General features: G+C 37.6%; 1 protein-coding gene and 1 long non-coding RNA gene across 3 annotated transcripts in view; both read right to left on the reverse strand.

Annotated features, from left to right (window-relative positions):
* Positions 1-9,633, reverse strand: part of hars (histidyl-tRNA synthetase) — a 42,699-nt gene extending 33,066 nt beyond the window's left edge. The window contains exons 1-3 of one of the 2 annotated variants that reach the window (XM_077577055.1): positions 9,374-9,623; positions 7,985-8,274; positions 7,750-7,839 (exon numbers count right to left, since the gene is read on the reverse strand). In XM_077577055.1, coding sequence (XP_077433181.1) covers positions 7,750-7,839; positions 7,985-8,092 — 198 coding nt within the window. In that variant the 5' untranslated portion in view covers positions 8,093-8,274; positions 9,374-9,623. Of the gene's footprint in view, positions 1-7,749; positions 7,840-7,984; positions 8,275-9,373 lie in introns of both variants that reach the window. The other variant, XM_077577057.1, reaches the window with a different exon arrangement.
* A 1,238-nt stretch (positions 9,634-10,871) lies between these two features.
* LOC144059616 (uncharacterized) overlaps positions 10,872-12,500 on the reverse strand; it is a 14,531-nt gene continuing 12,902 nt past the window's right edge. Inside the window, exons 4-5 of the long non-coding RNA XR_013295694.1 lie at positions 11,474-11,509; positions 10,872-10,979 (exon numbers count right to left, since the gene is read on the reverse strand). This is a non-coding gene — a long non-coding RNA (uncharacterized LOC144059616). The remainder of the gene's footprint in view (positions 10,980-11,473; positions 11,510-12,500) is intronic.

The raw sequence follows: 12,500 nt of genomic DNA on the forward strand, positions 1-12,500 counted from the left end.
CTTCAAAATATATTCCATTTCAATGTGTACAATGTAAGATTCATTTGGACTTATTTTTGTTAATTTATGTGACTTATTTATATCATTATTTTTAAAAAGTCAATGTTTACGTTATCCTCACAATATATTCAATTTCAATGTTTACAATGTAAACATGTACAATGTAAAAAGTCATTTGGACTTATTTTTGTTAATTACGTTAGTTATTTACATCCTCGTTATTAAAAAAAAAAAAAAAAAAGTAAAATGTTCACATTATCTTCCATTTTAAATGTTTCTCTTATGTTTTTAATTTTTGTTCTTAACTCTTTGACTGCCAAGCGTTTTCAGAAAAGGGATGCTGTGGGTGCCAGCTAATTTAAGCATTTTGACTGATCTTTCAAGGTCCACAGAAAATTTTGTGTTTGGACTATGGAAACACATACTACCAAATGAAAGATTGAACTCTCATCTTTCATCAAAAAAAAAGTTTGTTTCTACCTTATTCCGTTTTTCAGTAATAAACAATAGAAAATGGTTAGTTTCACCCAAATGCTCTGTTTTGGACCAAAATACGGAGAAATCAAGCTTTTTGTGAAACGATATTATTTCATGCACTCTAGTGAATTTGACACCTTTTTTTCTTCCATGAATGATGCCACAAACACCTAAACAGTGCTTTACTTCTGTAAAACACTACCACGAACAATGAAAAAGTGTTTAATGATAGCAAAATACGTTTATTTACATTCAACAGTGTAACAATTTGACAAAACAATTTGGCAAACTATTTACAAATGTGTGCAACTGTGGTACTATTTACAATTGTGTGGATGTTTCAATTACAGTTTTTCTTTTTGTGTAACACTCCCCTGCATGCAAGTAGACGCAGCAGGATTTGCACAACAGATTAGTTTCACTGCGATTGCCCCTTCGCGTGCAGACGCTACACTTTCTTGCCGGCCTTTTTTTCCGGGGAACAGCAAGTATATACTGCATTGTGTGTTTGGCCACGTTGCCATCAGGATCATGATTCGGTGACGTTACGGTGGTGTCTGGCTTCCTCATGTCCTTCAGTTCCTATACCGGGTGGTAAGAGATGTTCTGATCCATCTTATCCACTCCATTCATGGTGGCATCGTAGTCCAGAACCAGTGTCCGTGATCAGACTGTACCCACTCCTCCGATAAATATGCATTGGACTCGGGGTACTCTTCGTCGTCCGATTGAACGTCCGCCTGTGCAGAAGTGCTCGGTTGTGCACCGCGTTTTCCGGTGTTAGCATCACTAGCCGGTGAGGCTTTACAACGTGATCATAGCCGCTGCGTCAACGCTTCCAACTTCGGCGTCAACCTCGGAGTCACCATCATAATCATCGTCGCCATCAATGTGCTCTTTAGCATTGGTCGATGCTTTTCGTCTTTGAAAAAAATGCTCAAGCGTGAGCTGCTTGCAACCGGTCGCCAACTTCGCTTCCTCAGCCATTCTCCCCTCAACACTCTAGCTCCGCCTCACGTCTTCTACTGATGCCTACCCAATCTTGTCCAAAGAGAGTCATCGCTGCCATCTAGTGCCCAAAAAAAGTCATTCTACTAACTAGATCTGCTTGATACTTTCAGCACATCTGGCCAAGGCTTTCCTCCCGTTAAAACAAACAAACAAAAAACATAGTGAACGTCTTTTAACGTCTTTGGCAGTCCTCATTTGGATTTTACTAAACTTTATTAACTCTTTTACTGCCAAAGACGTTAAATGACGTTCTGCAAAAACCTACGGAGGAGCGCCAAAGACGTTAAAAGACGTCCTCCCATTTTTTATTTTTTTTTTTGAAACAGGTGCTGGGAAGGCTTGCGGAGCTGTCCTGAAAGTTTTAAGCAGGTCTCGTGAGCCTTCACAATTTCACTAATTAATACTGATATTAAAATTATCACTAAGGCTTTCACATCTAGACTAGAAACAGTAATCTCGACAATTATTCATAGCGACCAAACAGGCTTTATTAAAGATCGGCACTCTACTAATAATATTAGGAGGCTCTTTAACCTTATTAGCATGTCACAGCGGCATGATAAAAAGGCAGTTATTATATCATTGGATGCAGAAAAAGCTTTCGACAAAGTTAACTGGTCCTTCCTCTTTGCTGTTTTAAATAAATTTGGCTTTGGGAAATCATTTATCCACTGGGTATCAGTATTATATGATTCTCCAAAAGCTACAGTTACTACTAATGGGATTATATCTCAGAGCTTTACTTTACAGAGAGGCACAAGACAGGGATGCCCACTATCCCCTTTATTATTTGCAATATTTATTGAGCCACTTGCATTAGCCATACGCCAGGAAAGAAGGATTCAAGGAATTCACTCTGGGGTAACAGAACATAAAATTAATCTATATGCCGATGATATTTTACTTTATTTAGAAAAGCCGGCTACTTCGCTAGGGGAAGTATTTAATTTAATAACTAAATTCTCACAGTTATCAGATTATTCTATTAACTGGACAAAATCAACACTTCTACCTATTACAGAAAATTCATGGAACCCTGCAAGCCAGGACCCACACTACTCATTTCCTATAGGTAATTTAAAATACTTACGCATAAAAATCTCACCTAAATTAACTGATTTAATTCATTTAAACTTTTCTCCACTTCTGGATAACATTTATAGTGACTTGGAGCGCTGGAATAATCTTCCTATTTCTCTAATAGGACGAATAGCCACCATTAAAATGAAAGTTTTACCTAAAACAAACTATTTTTTCTCAATGATTCCATTTAAACCTACGGCTAAATGGTTCCAGTTGTTGGACTCAGCCGTAACAAAATTTTACTGGAATAAAAAAAAAGCAAAGATTAGTCTATCTACTCTTCAGAAAAGCAAATCCAAAGGTGGTCTAGAGGCACCAAATTTTATGTACTACTATATAGCTAACCAGCTACAATATATTGTTCTATGGGCACAACCCAACAGAGACACTAACTGTTGGTTGGAACTAGAACAGAAGGATTGTAATAACCTCAGACTTCGAGATTTACTCTTTATTACAACATCGATTAAGCGTCATAATTGTTTTAAAAACCCAATGATTTCTGCCACCGTGACAGCCTGGTGGAAGGCACTAGAATTGACAAAAGCCCAAGTGGAGCCCTGTGGACTTTCTCCCCTATGGCATAACCCCGACTTTCAACTTAACAACCAACCGTTTCATTTGGCTGTGTGGGAGCAGAAAGGAATTACACATCTCCACCATCTCTTCTCAGATAATATGTTTATATCATATACATCCTTGCTCCAAAAATACAATATAAAAAACGGAAATTTTTTACATTATCTACAAGTTAAAAATATGATAAAGAAAAAAATTCCAACACTTCGGGGTACGCTCCAACCGCCTGTTTTAGCTAAAGATATTAACAAGCTTTCTCCGACAACAACAAAAAAACTTTCAAAAATATATAAGTTACTTTCATATACTGATAAAATGTCTTTACCCATCTCGAAATGGGAGACAGACTTGTCTATAGCACCGGAACCTGACTTTTGGATTCAAGTTTGTGAAAACGCATTTAAAATGACAAAACACACAAATTTACAACTTATCCAATATAAAATTATTCACAGAACATACATTACTCAATATATGATGAAGAAAATGGGACTCTCAGACTCCGACATTTGTCTCCAATGCTTACAAAACACTACAGACACTTATGTTCATGCTTTATGGTTATGTACTCCGGTTATGTATTTCTGGACTAAAGTCTTAGAAAAACTTTCCGCTATTTTGGACTGTAGGATACCTTTATCTCCAAACTTGTGTTTGCTAGGTGACCTAACAACAACTGACTTACCACATAAACAATTTCAATCTACACTTGTAGCCCTTACTATCGCTAAAAAAACAATTCTTGTTAACTGGAAAAATAAACAAACTCTGAATATCGACCAATGGTCTAACCTCCTCATAAATCACATTTTAATGGAAAAAATATCTGCCTCAAATAAAAACCAAATATCAAAATTTATAGAAACATGGTCTACGTATATAGAATTTTTTTAACCTAATTCCGGTTACTTAATTCTGTCTGTTAGCGAGAGCCACTACATCGTGATAACTTACATTGATGTTTCTGCATTTGGCAATTTATTAATATATTATATTATTAGTATGGGATTTTTTTTAATGGGCTTTAGGTGAACTGATGAATACACACACGCTCGCACGCACACACACACGCACAAAAAAAAGTATATATATATATATATATATATATACACTTTTTTATATATATATACTTTTTATATATATATATATATATATATATATATATATATATATATATATATATATATATATATATATACATACTTTTTTATATATATATATATATATGTGTGTGTATATGTATATATATATATATATATATATATATATATATATATGTATATGTATTTAAAAAAAAATCATTTATTAAAATTTTTTTAATTGATTTGTTGGTTTTTTTAAAAAATAAAAGGAGAGCAATGATGATGTCAAACCGAATGAACAATACTGAGCTCTCCTGTAAAGAAAATAAAATTAAAAAATAAAAAATAAAAATAAAATAAAAAAATAAAAAAGGTCTCGTGAGCCTAATGACTATTTTCGGCCCCTAGAGGGCAGCGATGACTCTCTTTTGACAAGATCGGGTGGGCGTCAGTAGAGGCGGAGCTAGAGTGTCGAGCAGGAGATCAGAATGGAAAACAAAGGAAAAATGGCGGCCGGTCGCGAGGAGCTCACGCCAGAGACGTTTTTTTCAAAGACCAAAAGCATCGCTAAAAGAGCACATTGTTGACGACGATGATCATCATCGATGATGAAGATGATGGTGACTCCGTGGTTGGAAAGCATTGACGCGGCAGTAGAAGATGTTAGATGGAGCTAGATGGAGGAGGGAACGGGCAATGGCGAGCGTTTGCAAGCAGCTCTACACTTACAAGACAAAAGGCATCGACCAACGCTAAAAGAGTACATTGATGACGAGGATGGTCATCATCGATGATGATGAAGGTGAATCCGAGCTTGACGGCGAAATTGGAACCGCTGACGCGGCGGCTATGACGGTGTCGTAACGTGGAGCGCAACCGAGCACGCACAGGCGGACGTTCGATCGGACGACGGAGAGTGCCCCGAGTCCAATGCATATTCATCGGAGGAAGTGTGTACAGTCTGCTACTTGCTTTTTATTCCCCGGAAAAAAAGGCCGTCAAGAAAGTGTAACGTTTGCACGCAAAACGGACCAATGCGAAAGTGAAAGTCAACTGTGTGCGAGTCCTAGCGTCTCCTTGTACGCAGGAGAGCGTTACAAAAAGAAAAACTGTATTTGAAACATCCACATAATTGTAAGTAGTACCACAGTTGCACACATTTGTAAATAGTTTGCCAAATTGTTTTGTCAAATTGTTACACTGTTGAATGGAAATAAACGCATTTTGCAATCAAAAAACACTTTTTCATTGTTGGTGAAAGCGTTTTACAGAAGTAAAGCACTATTTAGGTGTTTGTGGCATCATTCATGGACAAAAAGAAGTGTACAATTCACTAGAGTGCATGAAATAACATCGTTTCACAAAAAGCTCTTTTTCTCCGTTTTTTTGTTTCAAAACAGAGAATTTCGGTGAAAGTAACGATTTTCTATTGTTGATTACTGAAGAACGGAATAAGGTAGAAACAAACTTTTTTTTTCTGATGAAAGCTGAGAGTCCAATCTTTCATTTGGTAGGATGTGGGTTTCCATAGTCCAAACACAATATTTTAAGTGGACCTTGAAAGATCACTCAAAATGCTTAAATCGGCTGGCACTGGCGACAACCCGTTTTTGAAAACGTCTGGCAGTCAAAGAGTTAAACGTTTTTGGCAGTCAAAGAGTTAAGTAGTTAAAATTGAGGTTCTGCATTTAGATGTGAGGGAATAGGGCAAATAATATTAGGAGGTGGAGGTTGGGGTGACTGGTGTTTTTGTTAACTATTATTTTGCACATCATTGGAAAAAAAACATTTTTGAATGATAATCAGTTTCTCATGTATGCCTTCTTACAATCATGTTACAGTAAGTGTAATGTAGTAGCCTAATGCATGTGTAAGACCTGTTATGTTTTGTTCTGTGTTATAGATATAACTAGGGGTGTGCTCAAAAAATCAATATAGCAATACATTGTTGCAAGCCTCATTACAATATATGTATCGAAACACAGGCATCAGAATCGATATTGCTCATTAATTTAAATAGGCAGTTAAAGCAAGGTTGCCTGCGCAGGAACAGCAGCCTCTGAAGTTTCGCTCAAGCACTAAGCAGCAGGTGCTGGGAGCAGAAGAGACATGGCGGGCGCATTGTACTTAACAAGCAGCGTCTTTGAAGTCAATTGCCTTCAATTAGTCCACATGTGCATGAATGCAGCGGAGGAGCAGAGTGGGGGAGCAGACGAAAGGTGACACGAGTGCCTTGCGTGTTTAGTTTGCATTGTAGCCTACTTATTTATTTTTAAGTGAAAGTGTGAGGTCTGTTTTAAAAATAGCCCACCGGTGATTGAATACTGTGTCTTGCTAAAAAAAATTAAAACAGATGAAGAATTGATTTACTTATAAACTTAACATGGTACATGTTTTATAAATGTAACAAATTTTCTAGATTTTGTTTAAAAACAAAATAGAATGTGTTACACGAAAAAAAAATTGGTATTTCCCCAAATACAGTGGTACCTCGGAGTTTGAACATAATTCGTTCCTGCGAAGTGTTCAAAGTCCGAATTGTTCGACCTCCAAAACATTTTTTTTGCATAGGAAATTACGTAAATGCAATTAATCCAGTCCCAAGCTCCAAAAACAGAAAATTGCTTTTATAATTTCTATTTGTTTTTTTTACATTTAAAGTAGTATTTAAACAATCAAAAAAAAATACCTTACTTGTTGTGGTGTGATGATACATGCTATGTTAATGCTTGCTTTAGTTCAGTGATGAGTTTGTGTATTTTACATTGGGCATATTGTTAAGACTACTAAACTGTCCTTGCGTGCGTTGTTTAATGTCAAGCACGTTGTTGAACAGTTTAGGGCTGTCCTCGTGCCAGTATTTACAGAAGTAGTCATGGTAGTTACAACAGCGCGATAATCTCCTTCCTAATTCCATGGTAGTTTGTAGCATTGTTGTGGAAAAATCTAAATGCACTTGCGAGTATGGAGCCCCTCCAGGAGTATTTACGATCTAAATGGAAAATAAAAGTGCATCGTCTCAACTACCTCAACGTGAGCATTCAGCATTGCTCGGCTTCGCTGGCATCACTCAGCTACCCGTTTTCAAGGTATGTTCAGTTTAGCTTAATTTGCTTGGGTGTTTGAATTCCGAAAATGAGTTCAAACTCCGAGGTATTTTTTACTCAAGATTTTATGGTTGTCAAGAAATTCTAGCCACTTTCACCCCTGCGTAAGATCGGGAAAGCAGTTGGAGGCTGAAGGCGAGGGGACTGCAGCATGCAGAGTTATACCGGATGGCTAGTGAAAGAGACAACCAGACATCTCGGGCCAGTGCATGGTGATGCTCATAAATATTCCCAAAACAGGTTCCACGTGACTTTGTACCCAAAACTGATTTTGTCACATATTTTTGGGCCAGTGATGCCATTTGGCGCACGTTCGTAAAAACTACCATTTCATTATTTATTTTTTTTGTTTTAAGTTTCAATGATCCCTAAAAAAATATCTCAGGTCATTTGCAGCAGTTTGCACTTACCTTAGCTGTTTTGAGAACAAACTGATGTTTTCCATCATCTCCTCCCAACTGTGCCTTCAGCTCTAGAAGTTTGGCAACTTCTTTGTCAATCTGTGTAGAACAAGCCAGTAGTAGGATTTTGAACATGTGACCCAATGCGTCATTATCAAAACTGTGGTTCACTTTTGGATGTGATGGAGCTATTGCAATTCAATAAGTAACACATTAATGTGCACTACATACATACAATACATACCTGTGCCACGGTGATTTCCATCAAACATCGAGATTGGACATAGTTTGTAAGTTGGAAGCCAACCATAGCGGAGCGGGTCCGGAGTGTAAACATGCCAAGCATATTCATCCAGCAGCAGAGGGGACAAAACCGTGTCAAAAATAACAACCAAAGTTCAGGAGTGCATCATCCAACGGTATTGTGGCAATCCAACCCAAAAGCCAGTAGGTATAACGTATTCCGTGGATGGCCAGCAGGACACCAAAGGTCAGGCAGGAAGAACAGGAGAAAAGTGGTAAGCAACCCTATCACTATAGGGGTGATGGTGTATGATGCATCATCATTACCCCAGTTGAGGAGGACAGAACATAAGATGTACCAAGTCAATGAAAGCATCCGGCCTAATGCAGTACACATTCAGGCACAATTTGTCTTTAAATATAGTACACAATCTGTATGAATTACATCACTAGCAGTCTACATACTGTACATTAGCATTGTCAACGGTTCCCAAGCTGCAGTTCCACAGCTAGGCTGCTCATTTTAACGAAAATGACGTCGTGGCGCGTAGTAAGAGTAGCCAGTTTAGGTTCGGTGTATTTTATGATCATGACTTCAGTATTTTAATATTTGCGCTTCAATTTGCAGCTTGTCTACCAGGTTAGCTATTGCGTCAACAGTCTGAATACAACTAAGATTCAACACACGATAAAGGCCGTAGATATTTTTGCCTTGACCGGCAACTCTCATGCTAGCACTATTTTGCCGTGAACAGCTCTGATTGGTCAACTGCTGTCATGCACTGGGCGTGATTGCTGCCTCGCTTCACCCCCTTCGGTGTCTTTTCACGAAGTTTTCATTTTGTTTTGTCACCGAAGATTAACTGCTATCGGCATTACCAGCCCAACCACAACCAAAAACGTCAGAACATAGGCTGTTGTCGGCGTCTCGACAAAACAGCATTCCCGTCGAAGTAGCATACCTTGCAATTCTGTGCATGCGCAGTAAGAACAGGTTGGGTGTTAAATTGAGTTTACAGTGAGGCAACAGATAGAGTTTACTATAGGGTTATGCTGATCTGACGAGGTATGCTGATAACCATAACCCTCAGCCTGTTACCGGCATTACCAGCCTAATCCTAACTATAACACTCGTCAAGTAATTGTAGTATAATTTGAGGGTCCTCGCAGTTTCAGGGTGACCACCTTCATCATTATGCCACAAACCAATACACATTCTGTGGCGCACGATTCGCGGCAAAATAGCACAGAATGGCGAGTTGTCGGTCACGGCAAAATATCCACTTCGTTGCCACGCACTCATGTGTGACTTATGGGTACAGTACACCATTTTAAAGACCAGTCAACAGTTATTGAAAGGCCACTTATACGCAATTATAACATTGCTTACCTGCTCTTTGCTTGCCTTCTCAGACTTCATTCTCCGGACAATGTCACCTTGTAGTTTGATAGCTTCTTGGATATGAATTTTACCTTCCATTGTAAGTCAAATGTCTAACTCGATCCTACCTACTCGCAACCACACTCATGGCCTGTGCCGGAAACGCAACCCTGAAAACCCAGGCCATAGACATAGATGAATGGACAAATACATCTCAATCCCGCCTTGACGCAGTGACCTACTTCAACGTTGCCTCCATATTGAATGTGGCAAAGTGGTGTGGTCGGTGAATATGCCTCATTCATTTGTTTCTTGGCAATGTACCAACCGTCTTGAACGTAAAACCACATGTCACGGGACTTGGACTAAAACATTTTTTTATGTATTTGGCATAATTTAGCAACATTTGGAGCATTCCTCAATGATGTAAATTTTTGGAGTTAGCAATCAATGATAGCATCATATCATTTATAAAATTCCCCTTTAAATTGTCTTATTCCTACACAAATGTTATTAACCTGCAAACTAATAAATAAACTTTACATATATACATTTACATACTTATATAGTATTTATTTTAGTTGGCTTTTATGACCCATGTAACCTCCCTGGTCTGTTATGTGAATTTGTTGAAGTTGTATATTGTTATATTAAAGTTTTATTTTTTAGATGTTTTGTATTAAGGATGTAACTACAACGGCAATATTGTGATATTAAAACTGCCACAATATCGCTGTCGTCATGTTACGATATTAAAAGCAGCATATCTGTTAAAAAAAAGAGTTTAGTTTATTTCCATTTGTGCAGTTCTAGCACCCTCGGGTGGCTAGTTTTTTAGTGCAGTCTATGTTTAAAATCCACGATAATGGTCAGATGAAGAGGATCATAACGTAATATGCTTGTGAACCGAGTGTTAACATTTTACTGTTTCAATTTATATTTTAACTGTTTTGAATTTAGTTATAGCGGTGTAGATTTAGATATAACTATGTTAACTCAATTTAGCTTGATGAATATACTTTTTTTTTCTTTTTTTTTCCTGGAGAGCTCAGTATTTATTGTTCATTTGGTAATTTTACCGATTTGACATGTCATCATCATTGCGCTCCTTTTTATATATATATATATATATATATATATATATATATATATTTTGTATTTTATTTATTTTTTTGTATGTGGGTGAATATGTGTATGTGCGTGCGTGCATTCATTAGTTCACCTCCTAAAACCTATATAAAAAAATAAAAAATAAATCCCATACCGTTTCCCTAAACCAAACACTTCCAGCCAGAGTCGTGAGGCCGTCAGGAAACCCAAGAAAGGACCAAAGAAAAGAAAGGAAAGTGAAATCCAGCACCGACCAGACACCACCCACCAGGCCACCAACCAGAGTCCTTCACCAACCCGAGACATCTAAATTTCAACAAATCAGGGAGACCTTAACCAGAGCTGCAGCAATCTGAACGAGATGCAGCTGTTTAATGCTCTTTGGGGGAATGCTGCATAGAAGAATAAGATGGCAGGTCATTTGTATTTTTTATGATAAACATTTATTTGTGATAGTGTGACAAATCACGAAGAAAAAACAGGAGCTGAAGTCCATGGTGACCCCCTGCAATGGAAAAACAAATCACGTTTTATTTTTCTCATCTATTTCACAGACATACAAGTATGTTAATATTATGGAATTACTCGGATTTCTGCATAAATTGGTCATAAAATGTGACCTGATGGCAGAGGTGGCAAATCCAGGTCCAGAAAGTAAAAACTGTGCCATAGTTTGGCTTTAGCCCCAGGCGCTAGCTAGCTAGCTCCCATGGTGCTCGTTTACCTGCTAGGGAGCTAGCTAGCTATCTAGCTAGCATCAATGGCTAAAGCCAAATTGTGGCAGTGTTTTTACTTTCTGGACCTAGATTTGCCACCTCTACCTGATGGACACACAAAAAAAACGCATGTGGGCCAAGGCAAATTACATTTTCAAGAGTTACATGTAGAAGAGTTCTCAAAACATCTAAAATTAAGAAATTCTGAGTTGCATGAAGCTGGAAGGTGTCACAAAAGTCTCTCTAAACGCCTTGATGTAAATCTGTTCATTGTTAGACTCACTGCCATAAATGAAGAACGTCCGTCTTGTAAAGACAACTGCGGGAACACACAGGGCAAAATAACCAAGGGTGTTGGTGAAAGAGAAAAAAATCTGGCACATGCTAACATCTGGGTTGGTAAATAAATGTTACCACAAAATCCCGTGTATAACACACATCCATATATAATAACCCAGCACGCACGCACACCCCTACACATCAACAATCACTTCGAAACATACCAATAAAGTGTAAATTAGGGTTGGGCAGTATTTTTTCACAAAAAAACAGAAGTTCATCATTGGGTATCGCAACTTCCAGTCCTTATATTTAGCGCTAGAAGCAAGATTGATCACAGAGTATATTGTGCACTATTTCAAGCATTATAAAATCCAAAATACTGTGTCAATCACTTTCATAGTTTTAGAGATTACTGTGGGCATAAGTAGATAAGTGCATGTGAATTTTGATAACAACTGGTCATAGTTTTCTGAAATTAAGCGATCTATTCCTGGATCCCTTCTTATATACTTTTTTTTAAAGTAGAAGTGAGGAGTTGTGTTTGTCAAAATTTGAACACTGCCCAACCCTAGTGAATATGCTTTAAAACCCAGGTTAAAAACTGCTTTTTTTCCATACCTACGAGTAAGGTCTTTCAAAGTATTTTTTAAAAGTATGTTTTCAAAAAAAATAAATCTTGCACTGGACACCCATTGTAATTTAAGTAAGCTATTTTGTATGTGTTTACTTCGCTTTTAAACCTACAACTTAGTTTGTAACTGCTTTTAAATGCTGTACTTGTATAACAGTATGTGAAGCGTATTGAGTTACATTGTGTATGAAATGCACTAATGCACTGTAGGAGCCAGTAGCTATTTTGGTCCACTCTTCATGTGCAAGCTGCTGTAGTTGTCCCATGTTTGAAAGGTGCTTTGTCCAGAGTTCAGACAGCATGTTTCAGCTACTTCCACAGATGTTCAATATTTCATTTAATATTTATATCAGGGCTCATAGAAGACATATTATTTCTGACCACAGCAGCTATTTCT

Source organism: Vanacampus margaritifer, chromosome 10 (genome assembly GCF_051991255.1).
Source record: "Vanacampus margaritifer isolate UIUO_Vmar chromosome 10, RoL_Vmar_1.0, whole genome shotgun sequence".
Lineage (NCBI taxonomy): Eukaryota > Metazoa > Chordata > Actinopteri > Syngnathiformes > Syngnathidae > Vanacampus > Vanacampus margaritifer.